The sequence below is a fragment of the Marmota flaviventris genome, chromosome 2, assembly GCF_047511675.1.
Source record: "Marmota flaviventris isolate mMarFla1 chromosome 2, mMarFla1.hap1, whole genome shotgun sequence".
In the NCBI taxonomy this organism is placed as follows: Eukaryota; Metazoa; Chordata; class Mammalia; order Rodentia; family Sciuridae; genus Marmota; species Marmota flaviventris.
In genome coordinates this window covers 83,598,288-83,621,221 of record NC_092499.1, presented here as the reverse complement: position 1 = coordinate 83,621,221, position 22,934 = coordinate 83,598,288, and the positions used below count along the sequence as shown (strand labels likewise).

The window sequence follows — 22,934 nt, the reverse complement described above, 5'->3', positions numbered from 1 at the left end:
AATGTCCCCCAAAGGCACATGTGATAAAGGTTTGGGCCCCAGCCTTTCACACTACTGGGAGCTGGTTGAATCTTTAGGAGTCGAGCTAGTGGAAGGAGTTGGGGTCATAGGGGGCATGCCCTTGAAGGGGCTATCAGGACCTCAGCCCCTTACTGCTTCTCTCTTTGCTTCCAGCATGCCATGAGGTGAACACACCTCCTCTGCCACTGGCTCCAGTCATGGCAGACTGCACTACCACAGATGCAAAGCAACAGGGCCAAGTGACCACAGACTGAAACCTCTCAAACCATGAACCAAAATAAACCTTTCAGCCTTTTAAATTTGATTCTCTCGGGTATTTGTTATAGTAATAGAGAGTTGACTGATATAAGAACCTTTTCTTTGGGGCTGGGTTGTAGCTCAGTGATAGAGCACTTGCCAAGCATGTGGGAGGCACTGGGTTTAAATGAAAATCCATCAACAACTAAAAAAAAAGATTAAAAAGAACATTTTCTTTGAGTTTGAGATTTAAGATCATAGCATTTGCAGAGATGACATGAGATAATATATGCAATGTGCTTAGAGCAACACCTACCACAGAGTAAGAACTCAAAAAGTGTAAACACTTAATCCTGCTGTGAATATTATTTAGTGGTCCCAGCTTGACTAGGCTAGATCTACAATTTGGGGAAAACTAGTGTCAACTCTTATACTTGACTGTTAATAAAACTTCTGTTTACAGAATCACTTCTATACCTACCCTCTTCACAAACCTGCATCTTAAATTATCACCCATCAACTTCAAATCCTGAGACAGCTGACAATCTATTCCACACCAAAACAAAGAAAAAGAAAGAGAGGTCTCTGTAGGGCATTCTGCAACAAAGGAGATGAGGAAAAGGAGATGAGGATCTTTCTCCCCAGGGGACAGGTACTTTTCAACTCTCTTGTTTCTTCATGAAATGGACTCATTGCCCCCAACTACTTAAACCTGCCTGGGTTGGTTAATTCACACACCATGCTGCCAATATATATATATATATATATATATATATATTTTTTTTTACTTTTTGCTACTGATAATGACTTCATGTATAATGCAGAATACTACCTCAAGTATTTTATAAAGACATATTATCATTTGCTAAAAAGGAGACTATTGCAATACATCTAGTAAGTGGCTACAAAATATATAAAGAACTCAAGTAACTTGATGGCAAGGAAACAAATGAGCTGATTTAAAAACAAGCAAAGAAACAAATAGACATTTCTCAAGGGGCTGGGGTTGTAGCTCAGTGGTAGGGCACTTGCCTAACACATGTGAGGCACTGGGTTCAATCCTCAGCACCACATGAGTAAATAAAATAAAGGTTAAAAAAAAAAAAGAACACACACAAAAGGCCTGCAGGTATTTGAAAATATGCTCAATGTCACTAATCAGGGAAATGCAAATTAAAACCACAATGAGATATTACTTCATACTTGTCAGAATGATTAACACTATAAAAAGGTTAAAGAACAAATGTTGACAAGAATGTAGAGAAAAGGGAACCCTTGCACACTGCTGATGGAAATGTAAACTAGCAAAGCCATTATTAAAAACTGAGATCTACCATATGATTCAGCAATTCCACTACTGGGTATCTATCCAAAGAAAATGAAATCACTATTTCCAAGAGATATATGTACTTCTTTGCTCATTGCAATATTGCTCACAAAATCCAAGACATAATACCAGTCTATGTATCTATCGGTGGATGAGAAGATAAAGAAAATGTGGTAGCCAGACACAATGTAATACAACTCAGCCTTTAAAAGGAGGGGACTCTGTCATTTGCAATCACATGGATGAAACTAGAAGACATTGGATGAAGTGAAATAAATCAGGCAGAGAAAGACCAATACTGCACCATCTCATTTAGAAAGCTGAAATCATAGAAACAGAATAGAATGTTGTCTACTAAGGGATAGGGAGTGGGAGATAGAAGAAAAGAGAAGGGAGAGATTGGTCAGAGGACACAAAATTTCAATCAGAAATTAGGAATGGGCCTAAGAGATCTACTGTGGTAACCATGGTTATGGTTAATAACAATGTATTTTATACTTCAAAATTGCTAAGAGAGTAGAGTCTAAATAATGTCATCACAAATAAATTACACACATGAATTAATGCATGTCAATGAACTCAATTTAGTCACTCTACAATCATCCATATTTTAAAACATGCTATATACCACACATACATACAATTTCTATCTGTCAATAAAAACAAATTGAAAAAAAGAGAAGAAGAATATAAGATCCATGAATTCATTAAATTAGCAAGCAATGAGTTAGCATTAAATGAACATGAAGCTTATTTAAATTTTGCTATTATTTTTTCCTGAAGTATGGGGTTACCCCAGCCATCAATAGACTAGACTGCAGGTCTGATTCACTATCTAGTTACTTGAAGCTAACATTCTAAACTCCCTGCTGTAAGCAATGCAAGCAAAAGCCAACAACAGGACACGAGGATTAGATGGCAAGACAAGGGAAATGATCCCTGTGTTATGCTGGGCTTCACAAGTAAGGATGGAGATGGTAACTTCCCAGCACTTCCTTTGGATACAGGATGGCTCACATACCTCTTACTCCTACCAGCTCCTTTTCCTCAAGGACCTTAATTTGCAAGACATCACACTGCAGGGATGTGCTGAGACAGGTGGACATGAACTCATGCTTGGGAGCAAGACCAACACAAATAATCTACACTGTGCATAGGAAAACTTTTAAAATAAAATTCATACAATGAAAGTCTAAATACTCTGTCTTCTTCCCTGCTTTAAAAAAGTTATTTTTTCTAATAAAATACAAGTCTTTTATGTTTCTCCCCCTGCCAAAAAAAAAAAATTAAGAACTGAATTCAATTAAATATAGAGTCCAAGACTTACATCCCCAGGATAAGCTCGTGCCCACTGGCAGGTGCAAGCTACAGATACTGGCAGGTGCAAGCTACAGATACTGACTAGTTCAATACTTCACACCAGAAGAATATTTACTTCAGCACATGAAAAAACTAAATATCAGATAACCAGTTCAGTAGAATCAAAGAGATATACCTGCAGGTTTTCAATTTCTTCTTTGTGTTCCCTCTTCAAGTGTAAAATAGCAGCTTGGTATTCTGTAAGATCACAAAAGAAGCCAGGTTACAAAGAAGCACACAATGAGGCACAAAGTTCAAGTGAGCATCTCCTAGGTCCCAGAGTCCTTTCTACAAATAAGCTGAGACAACAGAAGACACAAATGACATTAACCTGATGAGAGATGTTAGCCTTTGGGCGCAAAGATTACAAGTAGCTCGGGGTAAAGGAGAAATTCCTTCCTGTGAAAAACTCTGAAATATTTTTTAAAAGTCCCAAATTAAGCAGATAGGATAGGATTAAAAAGGCAAAAAAAAAAAAAAAAAGCAAGATGAGTGTGTTTCAGATAAAGACCTGGTCAGGTGTTTATCTTGAAGGAGGAGTTGGAAGCTAGGGCCCCACAGAGAACAAACACAGATGTGTTAAGAGCAGGAAATCAAAGAAAACTTTCTATGTGAGATCAGAGAACTCTATTTTTAACTGCTTCCAAAAAAGAAAAATCTCCATTTGAATACAAGGCTAAGTAAGCACACAAGGGCTGGTTTCAGTCTTCAAATCTCTCAGGAAGACCAGACTATTTGTCATTTGAATGAGAGATTCTAGAGCAAATTGAGGTTGAAAGGAGGACAAAAATAAATTTCTGGTCCAATTTTCAGCTGTGTCCAATAATGTTTATTCCAACAATAAGTCCCCTGTGCACATGGGAACTTCAGCCAACCACTAAAACTCTGCTGGCTACAGATGAAGCAGCCAAGGCAACTTATTTCTACTCCTAGGAGAGCAGCTGAGCATGTGGGGTCACAGAACAACACATGCTGCAGAGAACTACAAAGCAAAATGCTATGAGGATGTATTTTTGTGGAATAAGCCAGTTCTTTTGCCTTTTTTTTTTAACAAATGTATTCAGGAATTATATGAGTAGGAAAGAAATCCGTCCCTCATTTAAAAATGTGCAGAAGACAGTTTCTCTATGTGGACTTCATAGAGTAGACAAAGCTGAGGTTCCACTTCAAAAGTGGAGGAGGAAAATCTCTGGTTCAGCCCCACCCGGCAGCAATCACAGCCAGCCACAACGCTGCTCCTATGAGGAAGGGGCTTCCTTCTCAGAGCTGTGAATTGGTTAGCAAGCTCTTGGTTCTACAACCACACCATACCTCAAGTCAAAACACCTGTCAGCTTCCTCCCACAACAACTGCTATAATCCACCCACTACTCCTCCCCAGACGACTGCAGTGCCTTCTAGGAGGAAGCCTGCTCTCTCTCTCAAAAACACCATGACTGATTCTCTTCACATCAGCCTGAGTAATCTATTAAAAACATGAACTAGCTCATGTCTCATCCCCAGCTTTCCACTGCACCTGCAATCCAATCAAAGCTCCTTGCATCAGCCCAAGAGGCTCTTGGTTCCTGCATACCTCCTCTCCCTGTCCTCTGGTACTCATGCTCCTCCTTGCACATTACAAAACCAAGATACTAGCTAGTCCTTGAACCTATCAAGTTCTTTTCTACCTCAAAAATCTCTGTTAATACTGGAGACCAAAATAATAATGGGCTGTGTACTCCGTAGTAAGCATTATTCTAAGTATGCATAGAGCACTGATTCAGGACCCCTCAAGGATTCCAAAATCCACAGGTGCAAGTCCCTTATATAAAATGTCATAGTAGATGCATATAATCTATGCACATCTTTCCACATAATTTAATTCATCTCTAGATTGTTTATAATACTAATGCAAGGGAAATGGTATGTAAATAGTTATTATACTGCATTAAGGAAAAATGGCAAGAAAAATATCTTCACTATAGACACAATTATTTTTCTTTAAGTATTACTGTAGTAGATTGAATCCACAGATGGGGAACCCAAAAATATGGAGAACTGGCTACTTCATGTGTGTTAACATACTCATCCCCATAATAACCTATTAGGTAGGTATCATTATTATCACACTGTCAACGAAGAAACTGATACACAAGAGGTCAAGTTTCATCCAAGGAACTGGAGTAATTTGAAGAGTCAAAAAATAATAACAACAACATAATTAATTTAATAGATGAATAAATAAACTTTGGTATGTCTGTAGAATGGAACACTATTTAGCAATAAAAAGGAATGCATGCATTAACATGGATGAATGTCAAAATCACTGTGTAAAGTAAAAGAAGTTGGTCTCAGAAAGCCGACACTGCCTAACTCCATGTATATGACATCTGGAAAACACAAAGCTAGAGGGAAAAGAACAGATTAGAGCAGCAGTTGCCAGATAATGAAGATGGGAGGGGGTCTGACTATGTAGCCAAAGCACACAAAGGAATTTTAGGGAATGATAAGCCCATTCCCTATCCTGATTATGGCAGCACTTACATACATCCATACATGTGTTAAAATGCAAAGTACTGTACATCAAAATGAAAAATTCTATAGTAAGCTAATTTTTTAAATTGCACAAATATTATACTTCAAATCTGTGAGTTTAACAGAGCTAGTACAAATGAACAAAAATATGCAAAACCATCAAACTAGCAATAAATAATTTAAAAATCTAAAAGATAACATTTATAGTATCTCTGAGAATACAAAGTATCTAGGAGAAAAACTTAAAAAAAACATGTAAAGTCTTCAGATGATAAAATAATAACATTATTAAAATAGTTTACCAAAACAGCCAGTGAAGAAGCTGGTTTTCACTTTCAGGACTCAGTATTGTCGGGTGCCAACTTTCCTAAACTGACCTATAGATCTAAAATTTCTTGAGAGCTTTGCTGGGTTTGAACCTAAGGAGCTGATGCTAAAGTATATATAGAAGCACAAATTGCCAATGAAGGCCAAGAAGTTCTTGAAAATATAGATTAACACTATATAACTTGTCTAACAAGAATTATTATTAATACAATGTCAGAATTGTGGGACTAACACAGGAATAATGACTAGTTAGAAATATACCATGAATTTATGGTTATTTGTGATAAAACTAGCACTGAAGATCCTTTGCTTACCCAAAGAATAGCATTTCAAGAACTATGGGCTGGGAAAAATGGGTATTCTTAAGAAAAAACATGAAATTGGACCCCAATTTTATAATAATCTATTTCAAGTTAATTAAGAGCTAACCTTAGGCTAGGAAAAGGTTCTTTAAGACACAAAAAAAGCACTATATATAAAAGGGAGAAAAACCTGATAGACATATGACTACATTAAAATTTTAAAAATCTTTTTTCCCCTAAAAATACAATATAACAAAGACAAGCCATGGAGTGGGAGAATCTAATTGAAACACACAGTCAACCAATATCTAGTACAAATATATAAATAAATTCTACAAGACATGAAGAAAATGGAAAACATGTTTTTAAAACTCCACAGGTACTATTAAAAGATATCCATATAAAATATAAACACACACACATACACACACACACACACACACACACACATAGACAATGATTCTCAATAGTAACCAGGAATATGGTCATCCCTTGGTATCCACGCAGAATTGGTTTTCCAGAACCCTCATATATAACAAAATCTGCAGATGCTCAAGTCCCTTATATAAAATGGCATAGTAATTGTATATAATCTACACAATCCTCCCATATACTTAATATCATCCTTCAGTTACTTACAATACCTAATAGAATGTAAAAGCCATGTAAATAGTTAGCATACCATATTGTTTATGGAATAATGACAGGAAAGAATCTGCATATAATTTAGTGCAGGGGCAATTTTTTTTTAATATTTGCAATCCAAGATTGGTAGATCTGCAGATGCAAAATTTCCAGATGTGGAGCGCCAACTATATTTAAAGTCTGAAAAAAATTAGTGTTGGCGAAGAAAAAGAGCACTGAGAGCACTCATACATTTGATAATAGGAGTGCAAACCAGTATAATCACTAACAAAATGTTTAGCATTTTTTAATAATGTTAGAGATACTCATAACTACCCAACTCAAAATCCTTTTTTTTTTTTTTTTTTTTTTTTTTGCAAAGGGGGTGGTTACCAGGGGCTAAACTCAGGGGCACTCAAACACTGAGCCACATCCCCAGTCCAATGTTTGTATTTTATTAGAGACAGAGTCTCACTGAATTACTTAGTGCCTCGCCGTTGCTGAGGCTGGCTTTGAACTTGTGATCCTCTTGTCTCAGCCTCCCAAGCTGCTGGGATTACAGGCGTGTGCCACTGCACCCGGCCCAAAAATCCTAACTCTTGTTGTTTAGATCCTAGGTGTCACCCAAAGTCCCATGTGTTAAAGACTTGATTCCCCAGAGTGGTAGCATGGGGAGGGGGTGGAACCTTTAAGAGATAGGACCTAATGGGAGATCTTAGGTCCAGGGAGCAAGCCCCCAAAAGAGAGGGTGGGAATCCAGTCTCCCTTTCCTTTTTTCATGCCCTGGTCATGAGGTGAATGGGTCTTCTCTGCCACATACTCCCACAGTCCCAGAGCAATGGGACCAATAAGTCTCTAGACTGATGAACTAAAATCTCCTAAACTGAGCCAGAATAAACTTTGCCTCTTTTTAGGTTAGTCAACTTAGTTGTTTTGTTACAGTAACAGAAAGTTCACTAACATGCTAATTCTAGGCACTTATAAATGACAAAAAACTATAAAGGAAAGCAAGTAGTAATATTAAAAAGTCTGGAGAAAGATGTCTCTGGGAGAAGAGGAATTGAACTGGGTTGTGCTGGAGCAATATGATCTTACATGGGTGTTCAAAGAATGATATTTAACCTTATAAGTTTTATATAAGTATCTCAATATCTAAAATTAAAACAGGAAAATCTGCTTTTCTTTACAAAGGTACATTAGTTTTCTCATATATCATATACAGAATATTATATAGGCACAAAAGGATCTCTAGATTGATGGAATAAGAAGTATAGAACAATTTAGAAAGTTTATAAATATTGTATCTTATTTGATAATATATATCTAAACCCTAATCAATGTCAAGCTTCTACAAAGTAGTCAAAGAAAGCCTAGTTAAAACACACTTCTTACAAAATTGAAGCCCCTTGGGAATAACATCTACCTTCCAAATAGAAAATACACAGACTATATTTTGAAATCATTCGTTCTATGTAAATTATACATATAAGGGTGTGACACAGTTATGACTAATTCATTAACACAATGACAAAGGAGATAATTGCAAAGCCAACACCCAGCCAGGCATGCTTCATCTCCTCCTTAAACAAATGTTTTTGCCAACAGTACCATCGTTACAGGTGGCAGGAAAACGCCCTCTCCCAACAAGCATGATAAATAGAATCCCTGGGCGGCATGCAGAAGGAAGTCAATGCCTACACTAGTGGAGAGTTCATTCTGAGGGCTTGCAAGGGAATGTAACAGAAGATAAGGGTTTCAGAATAAGGTCCAGGAGTCAAGGCTAAGCTGGGGTTCCCAAAGGTGTGCTAGGGACAGTCCTCCTCAGTTAAAAGCAAAACTGAGGGGTGAGGATGGTGAGGCGGAGATGTGAACTCAAGGCCAAAGATGTTTGTAATTGTTAAAAAGAGAACTTGACTCTGGTATCCAATAGCTCCAGGACTCTATAATCCTGTGAAAAAGAGAAAGAGATTTGGGCCCTAAGTGCTTGAAAAGGGCAGGTCCCTTTGAAGTCATCTGGGTCCCAGTGGAAGTTACTGAATGAATTAAAATGATCTAACTCACACACACAAAAAAGGCAGCCTCAGGTATGTCCTTTAATAAAAGACCAAACAGAAAATACAGAAGGCTCCTAATGCAGAATTCAACATTTTGGGGAAAAAATAGGAGAGAACTTCCCCCCATAAAAATAAAGTTCTTTCCAGCCAAGTGTTTAATATATTAGTCCCTTCTTTTTGTGGTACACAAACCTTCCTTTGCGATCAGTTCATAATATCAAAACATCCCTTTTGCCAGAGGTCTGGTTTGTGTTCTCCAACTTGCCAAAAGCATAATTAAAACTCATCTCATAACATGCAAGGTAGGGATCTGCCATCACTGATCAAATCATTGTGTCTCAGTTACATTTGAGCGCAGGTCATATTACTGAGCCCTGTTTCTCAAAAACAGTTCTAAGAACTTCACATTCAATAACTCAGGCTATCATCATATCAAACTTCCATGACAGGCCCTGTCATGTCAAGGCTTATTTGGTAGATGAGGAAACCAAGGTGCTTAGGTCGAACGACTTTCCCCAAAGCCCAGGTAGTTAAGTGTCAATGATGATATTCACACCAGAAGAACCTGTGCCGTTTATCCTGCTGACTTTTTGTTTGTTTGTTTGTTTGGTTTTGATTACGTGTTTGTTATTGCTGTTCCTTTGGTTGGGAAACACCAGGTACAAACAGAACGTAAAATCCCTAGAAAGTTAAAAGTTGCTAGCTTTATCCAGATATGAGAATCAATCATAGACTTGGGAAGACTTTTCCATAACATACATACATTTATTAATATACTTATAATGGGGATTGAACCCAGGAGCACTTTACCACTGAGTCACATCCTCAGCCCTTTTTATTTTTTATTTTTTGAGACAGGGTCTCACAAAGGTGCTGGGGCTGGCCTTGGATTTGCAATCCTCCTGCTTCAGCTACCAAAGTCACTGGGACTATGAGCATGCACCAAAGTGACCAGTTCCATAAATTTTTAAAAAAGGTATTGTGTATTTGTGATCCCATGGAGGTTTAAGTAGCCTGGGGTCAACATGACAGTTATGTCTAGTGCCATCAAACTATGAGGTTAGGGGCTGGGGATGTGGCTCAAGCGGTAGTGCGCTCGCCTGGCATGCGCGGGGCGCTGGGTTCGATCCTCAGCACCACATAAAAATAAAATAAAGATGTTGTGTCCACCGAAAACTGAAAACTTAATATTAAAAAAAATTCATTCTCTCTCTCTCTCTTAAAAAAAAAAAAAAAAACTATGAGTTAAAATTTGTTCATGTTCTCAAAGAAACTCCCAGGCCTATACTCACAGTGATTAATTTTGATTTTATTTATATACTCTTTCTCTTACTTATATGTGCTAGACTTTCCTCATCACACACTCATATAACAATGGCAAACCCACATCATGCACACTGTTGGGGAATTAGAACCACAGCACTATTCCTGTGGATATATTCCTATAGATTCTGATTTGTGCCGATTCTTCTCTCATTAGTCTGACCCCTGCCCCACATTTTTAATATTTTCAAGTTGTTCAAACTTCAATCTGAAAAGGAAGGGATTCTTCCTCAGAATTATAATAAAAGAATATTCAGTGCTTCCAGAGTTATAAATCCATGTCAGAAAGTTTTTTTGTTTTTGTTTTGGCGGGGGGAGTAATATATATCTGGACTTTGACCATTGATTAGTTGAATATTTGTTTTAATGTTCACTAAAAAAAAAAAAAAAATCAAACTAGCACAGAAAACCCATGACTGCATGAATATCACCACTTTAAGAAGATGTAGATCAGAGTCCCTGGACTAGAAACATCAGCATCACGTGCAATTATTTAGAAATGCAAATCCTTATTCCTGTCCTAGACCTGTTGACTCAGAAACCCCAGGTGTTATAACAAGCCCCCAAGTGGCTATATTACAACACAGTTTGAGAACAATCCCTTTAAAATAACTTTCATTTTATTTAAGAAAAAAATTTATTAAAAGAACAAATTAAATGAGAGTAAAAGGATCACAAATACATTCCAAAAATAAAGAAGCTGGCACTTGAAGGATGACATTTGGGGAAATGTGCTAATTATTAACGGATGCGTACAAGTTAAACAAATTCATCCATGAGTGAATGGAGATACTTTCTCTAATCATAACACTGATGAATGGCCACAGTCATGAAAGGCAAACTCACAAACCATTTGCTCCAAAATCTATGAGTGAAATATAATTTGAGCTCTTATATTTAATGAGATTAGGAAGACAAATTGTGAAGCCTGATCTTGGTACACCATATACCCATCCATAAAGAAGTCCACAGTAACTCTATGGTTTGGAAAGAACATGACTACCTTTATGTCTGTCATAAATGCTGGAGGATTTAAAGTCAGTGACACCAAAAGCAGAAAATCTAGTGTGAATGCAACATCTTTTATTTGTAGTCCTTCAAGAATCTGAGGTATGGTATACTAAATATGGTGCAAAATTTAACTCCATTTTTTGATGTTTGGCTGCTGAGAGCTTTTAAACTTCTCTCTTCCCCTGGGCCACACTTCTGGGCAACATGATAAGCAAGCACTGGCAGGGTCAGGTCATGCAAGCTGCTGCCCATAAGTGTGGACCTCAGCCAGGCATAATCTCTGCACACCGTGGAAACCCCAAATCAGTCTTGTGCTCTTACTCTCCCTCAAGTCACTTCAGGGCCAGCTTGGAGGAGCCTGCCCTTCTCTCCCTAGAAGTCTCATTATATGAATAATAAACCTTTGCATGTCCTTGTGTGTGTGTGTGTGTGTTCAGTTCAGTAAAGAGTCCATCTTGCCTCTTCAAAAATGAAGAGACCATGTAGAGGCTAAATGAATAATTCATGAGTGAACCTCTTACATTGTTTTATATGGGTACAGAAAAGGGGACAGGTTTTTTATGTTTGAAAAATACAAGTTTGGTTAATAGCTGAAAGAAATAGTATGAATTTAGGAATTATAACTCTCAACATCACTCCTTGTTCAAGAACATTTAGGATTTTCTTGGCAGAAATATAAAAATTTCAATATTAACCCCACCCCCACCCCCACAACTCAATCCCAAGTCTCCAAGTCCACCAGCTCCTTATTGTTATGGTCTGAATGCTTATGCCTCCCCAATTCTTATGTCAAAATCCTAGCCCCAAGGTGGTAGAATTAGGACATGGGGGTCTTTGAGAAGTGATTAGGTCACTAAAGCAAAGTTATCATGAATGAAATTAGTGTCTTTACAGGAGATTTCAAAGAGCTAGCTTATTCCCTCCACCATATGAGGACACAACAGAGATCATCCACCCACTAGGAACATGCCATTGATGAACAAGGAAATGGGCCCAAACCAGACACTGAATCTGTTTACATCTTGATCTTGGATTTCCCAGCCTCTAGAACTACAAGAACCAAATTTCTGTTGTTTAAAAACACCCCAGTTTGTGACATTTTGTTATAGCAGCATGAAGACACTAAGACACTCTCCATAATTGGTAGTCTCTTTCATTTTGCCAGGTACTGAACGAAGTATTCAGTGCATAAAAATGAACAGCACCCATGTCTAATTCAAAAGCCTTCTCAGGGTATACATCTTTGAAATGTCTAAGAAGCTTTCAGCATTTATACTCCAATGTTAACTCATGAAGTTTGTTTTCTTAAAAATACTTTTATTTCATCTAATTATTTTATATAAGGTGTGAAAAGCTGGAGCATTGTTAAGCAAATATTCATCCACTTCCACCTCCCCTTTCCACTGGGAGGCAGAATACTTCCCATGGCTTTTGGCTTGGCCATGGGACTTGCTTTGACTATGAGCTAAAATGGTGTAAGAGGAGATTTAAATTTGAAGAGTTTGGTTTGCCTCCTCTACTCCTGGTATTTCATATAAGAACACGTCCTGTGTAGCTACTTACTACACACTCAGCCTGGGTCCCAGAGAGAAAGATGTACCAACCCACACCCTACCCAGAGTGAACAGTCAAGCCTAGCCTGGAAGAGCCCAAACTCAGGTGAAGCACTATTGATCCTTAATACTCATACAAAGAATCTTTCTTACTGGAAGCTATTAAATTTTAGCATGGGTTGTTACACAGCGACATTGTGGCAATGGCCAATGAATACATATAGTAAGTTTCTTGCCAAATGTACTATTTAGAGGCACATATCACTTTGGAGACTTGAGATAAATGGGATGACATCTAACCAAATAAAACAGAGAAAAACTGGTTAAAGGGAAGAAGATAAAGGGTGAAAATTAACATATTTGTATTGTTTAATATTTTGAAAAATGAATTCAAAATAGCAATTGGGCCTTTATGTTCTAGAATGGTAATATAAAATAGGTACAAAGGTAAATGAACTCATGGCTATGTCCCATAGACTTTTACTTGTGTTCCAAAAGTAAGTATTTGGGGCCATTTATGGACATATTACCATGGAGAAAACAGTCATTAAGTCAAATTCTATCTGCCAATCCTTGGCTACTTTGCCTTTTTATTTTGTCCTCTTGCTCTTATTTTCTGTAGCTTTAAAAATCATAGTCAACCATTAATGACTAAGAAACAGCTTCTAGAAAGTCACACATTTACATTAGAATAGAATGTAGGAAACAACTGAAAGTACCTGATTCCTGCCACTAGGTGGCAGTCACAATACTCCATATTTAAAGAAAACCTGCTACCAAATGCCACAGCAACCCCTGAAGGATTTGATCCGGGTGGAAGGGTATAGTAGGGGAGAGATGAGGTGAGCCAAAGTTGTGAGACCACCACTTTTCTTTTACTTGAAGGGTGGATTAGTGTGGATATGGTAACCATCTGAGAAAGATTAGAAGAGTACATATTTATTTTCAATAAAGTGACCCAACAGACTTCCAGTGTTAGAGGTTCATATTTGTTAGCACACTTTCAAGCCTACATAGCAATGAAGTCTAAAATATAAAGCAAGAAAGTTAAAAGTCAAAATTGGGTAGCAAAACAATTGTAACACGTTGGAGAAACAGAAACGGGACAACAAAGCAAAGAGTGCTCATGGCCTGGAGCTCTGGGCCTACTGTGCCCCAATTCCAGAAGCAGACAGGCAGGATGGCCCAGAGTTAAGTTACTACAGAGTGACAGGGACCCAAAGTACCCTGTAGAGCAGGAAATCAGGGCCATGCTTGCTGCTTAGAAAAGGGAGTGAGCAACCATAAAGAAGAATGAAATCATGGCTGGTAAATGTAGGTAACTGGAGGCTACCATGCTAAGTGAAATAAGCCAGTCCCCAAAAACCAAAGGCCTAGTGTTCTCTCCGATATGCAGATGCCGATTCACAATAGGTGGGGGAAGAGAGGAAAGATGGGAAAGGAAAGATAGCAGAATAAACTGGACATAACTTCCCTATGTTCAAATCTCTAATCCAGTCCCATCCCTGAGGGTGTAGACAACAACCACACCATTAACTCAAGTGAAGAGCCCTGAAACACTATTATAAGACTAATTTCTGGCCTGGAAGTCTTACAAGGTCAGGTAGAAAAATTGCAAACATAAATCATCCTATAGATCATGAGCCTTCAGACCAAACTTCTAAAACATGGATGAAATCTGTCAAGACAGGCAACAAAGCCAACTGAAACACAAAAACCACTGAATAAAAAAACATTTTTTTTTTTTTTTGGTACCAGGGATTGAACTCAGGGGCACACGACCACTTAGCCACATCCCCAGACCTATTTTGTATTTTATTTAGAGACAGGGTTTCACTGAGTTGCTTAGCACCTCATTTTTGCTGAGGCTGGCTTTAAACTTGTAATTCTCCTGCCTCAGCCTCCAAAGCCGCTGGAATTACAGGCATGCACCACCACACCAAGCCTGAATACAAATTTTAAATACTAAACATATTGGAAATATTTATGTTCAGAATTCTTATCAAGGTAAATGAAAAATAATAATTATTATAAGGAATAATGACAAATCACACAAAAAGGAACAAAAAGAAACAATAGGAGGGGATTATAAATGTTTGAAATATTTGAAACACAGTCATCGAAATGTAAAGCTGAAAAGCTGGATAAACTCTGACACAAATACTTTTTTAGTAAAAGCTACTGAATAATTAACTAACAACACAGCATGGGACAAGGAAAGGTGGCATTAATACAGGGATATCAAAATAGATCATATACTAAGAACAGAAAAGCAAGGATGGAAATAGAATAATCATAGGAAACTTGACATATGATCTGAGGCTACACTGAAATTTGTAGGGAGAGGATAGACTATTCTTAAAAATCCAACTTCAAGAAAAATATTCATACTTCAAACCATACACAGGAACATTTCCAGGAGATTAAAAACCTAAACGTGATTGGGCTAGGGTTGTGGCTCAGCGGTAGAGCGCTCGCCTAGCACATGTGAGGCCCTGGGTTCGATCCTCAGCACCACATAAAAACAAATAAACAAAATAAAGGTATTGTGTACAACTAAAAAATAAATATTAAAAAAAACCTAAATGTGAATACAACAGAAAAAGCCTCAAAAGTATATTAAGAATATCTTTAAGATACTGGTATACAAAAAAGATTTCTTAAGACATTTAAAAACAAAGGAAAACATTTTTTTAAAATTCAGGAACATTAAAATTACCAATATTAGATATAGCAAAAGATGGCATTAAGGCCAGGCACAGTTGTGCGTACCTATAATCCCAGCAGCTTGGGAGACTGAGGCAGGAGGATCATAAATTTGAGTACCGCCTCAGCAATTTACTGAGAAATTTAGTGAGACCCTGTCTCAAAATAAAAAATAAAACAGGTTATGGATATGGCTCAGTGGTTGAGCACCCCGGCGTTCAATCCCTAGTGCAAAAAAAAGGGCATTAAAAGGTGACATGAAGCCATCTGCAAAGTGTTTGACCAATAAAAAGTGAGCATCCATAATAAACCCATTCCAGAAGTAGGTAAGAAAAGCAACCAACAGAAAGATGGATGAAAAAACAACAATAAATTCATGGAAGAAGAACTCCAAATGATTAATAAACATATAAAAAACAATTTTTACTTGTCATTAAGACAATGTGAATTTCGATGACAGATTTTTATAACTCATGGAGACCATGAGGGGGATTTTATATGTGCATGAGATTAATAACAGTTTCATGTAAAGGGAAGGTGGAAGTCACATAGAAAGCTTCAAATGTATTTATAATGTTTTATTTCTTAAATTAGGTAGTGGTTGAAATCATGAAGCTGAATGTGGCTAACATCATGGTCTTAAAATAAAATAAAAGCTGGCCAAAATATAAAAACAAATTAATAATTGAAATGCTCAGAGATAAATAATACACATCTATTAGAAATAATAAATCAAACAAAACCATAGCATCTGACATAATTATAAATATATATATATATAAAAAATCTCCTAGAACTTAGCAAGTCAATAAGATGCATCCTTTACAGGTACCAGAAATATATTTGCAAAACATTGTGATTCATAAAAGAAAACCTCTCAAAATATTTTCAAAGAACTATAGCCATGTGAACTATGATCTCTTTCTAGAACGTAAATAAATTAAAATCAACAATAAAAGAAAAGGAAAATACCTAAAATCAGCAAATCAAATTCAGCAGTTCATGAAAACAAACCAACCATGTAACTATGCAGGGCTATTTTTAAGAACACAATAAGTACAAATTTATCAATGATATCTACCATATTAATATACTAACAAAAACCCTTTATCTGAAAGTGATACAGAATAATATAAAATATCTTGATAAAGCTTAACCATATTCTTGATTTAAAAAAGAAAAAGACAAAAGAAAGAAAGAAAGAAACTCTCCTAGCTCATTTAGAAGAGAAAGAAATCAGATTCAGGATATTTATCTAGAATTTTGAGCAAACTTCAAATGTAATGGTGAAATTTAAGATTAAGAATGCCCATCATCACCCATGTTTTCCTACCTTATACTCGAGTTCTGAGATAATGAGGTAAGTAAAGAAGAACCAGAGAGAAAGAGACAGAACTAGTATTTTTTTCTGTACGGGTCTAGCAGATCCACACTCTCCATCTTCAGAAACACTTTTGCAGGTAGGCTGTGAATGACCCCATGCAGTTCTGCAAGACCCTAGTTGCACACAAATGCTGGAGGAGTTAGCCAGTTCTGGGGAAAGCAGCAAAGGAAGTGGGCAAAGGAGGAGAACAAAAGGGGCTTCGACCCTGCTTTATAAATTTAAAGATAATATGATGAAATGTTTCCATATAGATGGTTAATATACATAGTGCTATCCTCTTCCATAAGTAATAAGAGCTGTGCCCAAAATTTTATTTATATGTTCTACTTAAGACTAGGTTTAGCCTTATAGTGAGAAAAAAAAAATCACCTGCCTCAAACACAGTGAATATAAAAAGCACTAGAAGAAAAACTACATTTTTAATGTGGCATATTTAAGTATTAATTGATTTGACTGAAAACTTTAGACGTTCTCTGCTCTTTCACTTGTGCCTTGACTGAATCTCTGACAAAGCCCTTTATTTAAGCCTGACAAAATGAACCTCAGGAGAGAGATTTGAAGGTCAGTCTCTGGAGAGGCAGGTGAAAGTCAGCCAGATTTAACTGGAATGAGAGTGGAATTTTCTGGTAAACCAGGCCAGACAAGTACCCAGGAGTTCAGGCCACCTGCCCAGGTTTCTAAGAGAGACAAGCCCTGGGCCTCCCACATGGTGGAAAAGTACTCCAAAATATAACATATTGCACCTGCCACTGGACTTACTGCCTGGAAGGATAAGAGCTTAACTGGTGTCACTTCTTCCATTCAGAATTTAAAAACTGAAGTGTGTGTGCATGAGTATGTATGTATGCTATTTTAAAGCCTGTCCCTCTCATTCCTAACACCAAACACAAGAAATCCTAAACACATACAGACAAAAATAGCAAAAGAGAGAGTTTAGAGTAGAAATTCAAGTGGCAGCTTATCTGGAGAAAAGTGGGGTGAGTTGGGATCTTATCATGGACACTGAGCCCACAAACAATGGCCAGGGGTCCGGTCCTCTAGTCTAGCCTGCATCCACAGGGTTGCCAGATTTATAAAGTAAAAATACAAAATGCTCAGTCTTGTGCAGAATGTGAACTTGCAGATAAGTGATATAATATTTAGTATAAACATGTCCCATGCGATATTTAAAACATACTAAATATTATTTGGGGTTATCTATAAACTTCACATCATGGATTTTATCTGGTAACTCTAGGATCTCTAAGGATGCTTAGTAAAAATTATATACAACAGGTTAAAAAAATTACAGGAAGGGAGGACTGCACAGGCACATGGGTAAAAACAACTAGAATCTTTGCATTCAAATTCTGGTTCTAAACATTTCAGCTTCACTTGTCTTGTTTTAAAAACGTAATAAATCTGGTTTATTGTTGCTTATAGTAGTTGTTTTAATTCTTTTCTTTCCTAACTAATCTGATCTTTCCAGATAGACAACTTCGTTGTAGGTGATTCAATGAGAAATTTTCAGTTTTCCAAGTGAACAGGATGAACATTACGACACTAAATGGAGACAAAACACACACACACACACACACACACACACACACACAGAGAGATATACACAGCACCCCTTTGCCTCCTTGTCTGGGGTTAGGAATACCATGGACAAGAGCATATGAAGAGAAAAGCTGTCGCTGATTCTGATGGAAATACAGTGGAAAATCAAGTTGCCTCCAGGGCTGTAATAACACACTTTTGAAGATCAGTCATGCACAGCTGCCACTGTGACCTTGCTCCAGAGTCAGTAACCAGGGATTCAGGAATCTAAAATGGAGACTCAATCAACTCTCTTGTGCAAACCTGAGTTTTCCTTCAGTCAGACTGATTCCTCATAGAGCCTTTATCCCAGCACATTCAGCATCAGCTACATATTAGAATGACCTAAGGAGGCTTAAAAAACACTCAAGCTTCATCCCAGCCACAGAGATAGACCCAACTGGTTTGAGATGCATGTTAGGCACCAGGATTTTTTAAAGTTCTCCAGGTGATTCTGATATGCAGCGGAAGTGGGCATTTGTTAGTTACCCCCAAACAATGACTTCTGGGGATAACTCAGACAACTCACATCTAAATTGTAAAAGGCATGTCCCTTGTTGCTGCCAACCCCAAGCTCTCTTGCCTTCCAACTTGATGAAGCCCTAAAGTGAATTTTGCACTGAGCCTTGAGCTAAGATAAAGAAAAAAATTGGGTTCTTCCTTGCCCTACTGCAGTTCCCCTGAAATTCTAGCATCTACAAATAATGCTTAAATGTTAGGAAAGCATAGAAAGGACCACGAATGGGAAAAAATTAAAAAAAAAAAGGCAACTCCATCTATTTACCTGCAAATGCCATAATTTTATTCTCTCTTAATGCTGAGTAATATTCCATTGTGTATATATACCATGGTTTCTTTATCCATTCATCTACTGAAGGGCATCTAGGTTGCTTCCACAGTTCAGCTACTGTGAATTAAGCCTCTAGGCAGAACCACTTTATTGGCAAATCCCAAATTAATCTGTCAAATTATCATTTTTTAAACAAACCAAGTGGGAAGCATGCAAAGGACATCAGTTCATCTCACAGAAATGTTCAGTTAGGTCTGGTAACAAAGCACAAGGTGCTATTGATGGAATGGCCCCTCCCAATCTTCAGTGCAGAACCAGCTCAGGAAACAACCCTATACAGGAGAAGCACCGGTTAGAGGTTCAAGACAAAGTCTAGATTAACTCTATTACAGAAACAAGCACTTCTTAAATTTCTTCAAATGTTTCCTCCTTCATATTGATATAATGATAGGCCAAACCATAAAGTTAATTTCACTAGTTTTTAATAATTTCATATTAAAAGTAATATGATAGAATAAAGAAAATGTGACTTCCTGATTTCTGTGGCACATAAGAATTTTCCTGTCTTATCTAGGAAATGGCATTGCCAAAAGTAATCTCCATCTGTAAATTAGTTTGAAGAAACATACAAAACTTAAATGAAACCTTAAAAATGATACAATCTTAAGAGAGTGGATCTCAGAGGCCACTTACGCCAGCCTTCCTCCCTCAAAATACATAGGAAGAAACTAATTCCCAAATAAACTGACTCATTTGATTTACAGGAAAGAGAATCTCAGATCCTTATGCAGATGGAATCACATTTTGTGGCCACACAGAGGGAAAAAAAAAATCACATGGCTCTTCAACAGAGGCAAGTCTCCCAACTACCAGTTTAATATATCTCTACCATACTTTGAAGCCTTTCATGGCTTTTAAATGAGATCAGATGTTCAGAGTATGAGAGAAGGAGAGAATGAAGTATTCTGGGGAGAGTGGAAAACATCTGGCATGGTAGCTGCTGGGGGCAGAGTGCGGACTGGGAAAACACGTGAGAGCAGGTGGGCAGCATGCAGGGCCCACTTGTCACTGAGACCTTGTACCATAGTGGCACAACCTTGGCAGTGTACACTTTTCTCTAGCAGTTTTTGCAGTCCAGATGAAGGTAGGAAGAGATACACACTTGGATCTCTCCAGAGCTGCAGCTGGGGCAGCTGCCTGCTGCGAAGGCAATGGGTTAGGCAATCAAGGACAACACTGAGAATGTGACATCACAGGAAGGGCTGCCAGACATGGGGGAAGAGGTACAGAGTTGGGTTCCTAAAGAGGAGCAAGGGTCTGTGTTTTGGGAGAACTGGGGGGGGGGGAGAGAGCTGGAATGATAGAAGGTGGTAGACAGAAACTGAAATGTTATAGTTATTTCAAAAATAAAGACCTCTTAAGTAAACATAAGGTCCAGGATATAGACAGATAGTATTAGCTGACTGAAGCAGAAAAGAATACCACTGGAAGTGAGGAGAAGCCAGCATGTGAAATGGGTTATCCACATAACCCATTGTGAATGTGGTCAGCAAAGGAAAGTAGAGATGCCAGAGACCTGGGAGGTCCAGAGAAGAGTGTAATAAGAAGGGCTGCCTTCAAAGTCACACAATACATCCCTAAAGCCCCTAGGATACAAAAAGATCACATGACTCTCTAAAGGCTCCATGTTCTGATTCCTTATGGGATTTTTGTTTTGCTTTTAAGAGTTCTCACAATACAATGACAGGAGCTTTTGAAAAATACATCCCTCATAGGTTAACGAGGTCATCAGGATCTAATAATGCTTATAAAACCAAGTGATAACTGTCACTTCCATAGCATTTTACATTACCAACCCACATTGTGATGCTTTATAAATGCCATTATTTCCTCAAATACAAAACGCCTCTGATGCTAAGATGCCTCAGCATTTACGTGACACAAAGAAGTAGTGCTGCTATTTATAATTGTAAAATATTCTAATTTCAGATGTGGAAAATGTGCAGCATTCATTAAATAAATTATTTGCTCATTTAATCATCATAACAACTTTATGTAGGAGACATGATTATTGCCTCCATAGGGAAATCAAGACACAGAGAGATTAAATAGTTGGCCAAGCTCACCATAGGTCACATGCAGCACAGCCTGTATTTGAACCCAGAAAGCCTAGCTCCAAAAGCTATATTTGCTGAGGAGGAGAAAAGAATTGTGTATTACAATACACACACCTAAACACAGGTATCAGCAGAAGAAGCCAGAGTCATAGAGTCTGCTGCTGATTCAGGGTGTGGACAATATCCAAGACTTCTTGCATTCCATGGGACAGATTCAACTCAGGCCTAGTACTCTCCAGAGGACCAATCAGCAATTTCCTGAAGTAGCCCTCATGGCAGCATGAGTCAGTGCCAACTCACCTCCCCCCACCCATCCACAGGGTTGGTTTTTTTTTTCTTTTTCTTTTTTTTCCCATTTGGCCATTACACCTTTAGCAATATGTAGTCTTCCCCTTCTTCCGGTTATCATGTTTTATTTCAGGATGGCAAATCCTATAGCACCATTTACAACGCCCCCAACAGAGAAGCCACAGCTGAATATGCACCAGATGTATTCAGCATCTGATTGCACAGCCTCAGGCTGCTCCATCCTCTCTGGCATTCCTAACTAGTAAGCTGGAGGCCAGGCTCATGAAATTTATGCACTTCCTTTACAGCTTACCACCTTGGTTACTGTGGCAACTAGTGTCATAAAAATAGAAGGTCACAGTCATCATTTATATATTAGTTCCTATGTTAATTATTAACATAGGAACTAATATTCAAACATACTGGTAATCAAAGAAATATTAGTAAAGCAATAAGACATTGTTATTGTCTCTCTCTTTAGAAAACATAAATCATACAACTCCATGTCTAAATATCAATAAATATGATCATTAAGAGTTATCATCAGGGCTGGGATTGTGGCTCAGCAGTAGAGCACTCGCCTAGCACGTGTGAGGCCCTGGGTTCGATCCTCTGCACCACATATAAATAAATAAAATAAATATATTGTGTCCAACTACAACTAAAAAATAAATATTAAAAAGAAGTTATCATCATTATTGACAACAACAAAATTAATACTCAGTGATACTAGAATTACTGCTACTATTAACACTGGTTGATTGTGTTTTAGGAACCAGGCATTATGCTGAGCATTTTATATGACTTGCTTTCTTTAATCTATAGAGGAAGGCTCCATAGTAGTCCACTCAGGAGGACACTCAGTCACTGGCTTAAAAAGAGAAGTAGGTGCTACTCTTTGAGAAGCTAATTTGGCAACTGGTATCAAAGACAGAACAGGTGCATGATGGTGGTAATGATGTTTTCATTGATTCGCCCCTCACAGAAAATCTAGAATATATTCTGAGATTTAACTAAGAATTAATTACAATGTTATAATGTCAAAAATAAATATTAATTTATTATGTTTAATAAATTCAACTGAGGAGGGGAAAAGAATTGTGCATTACAACACACATACCTAAACAGGGTATCAGCAGAAGAAGCCAGAGTCATAGAGTCTTATGACTTTTTAACTTATCCACCAACACTATAATACTCCATAGCTATTAAAATAGTTGATTAAGGATTCTTGTTTTCTTCTGTTTGTGTATATATTTTCTAATTTGTCTACAATAAGTTTATATTATTCATCTAATTAAAGTATTTTATATGAAGTGTTCCGGTTTTACAAGTGCAGCTCTGGTTCCAGTTAAGCATTGAAGAGTTGCTGTCAATCAATGGCTGGATCATACTACTCTAAACAGATTCACAGATGTGA

General features: G+C 37.5%; 1 protein-coding gene across 3 annotated transcripts in view; it reads right to left on the bottom strand.

Annotated features, from left to right (window-relative positions):
• Nucleotides 1-22,934, bottom strand: part of Fmn1 (formin 1) — a 370,333-nt gene that overhangs the window by 228,350 nt on the left and 119,049 nt on the right. For all 3 annotated transcript variants that reach the window (XM_027926187.2, XM_027926188.2, XM_027926189.2), the window contains one exon: nucleotides 3,081-3,142. In XM_027926187.2, the coding sequence (XP_027781988.2) occupies nucleotides 3,081-3,142 (62 nt within the window). The remainder of the gene's footprint in view (nucleotides 1-3,080; nucleotides 3,143-22,934) is intronic.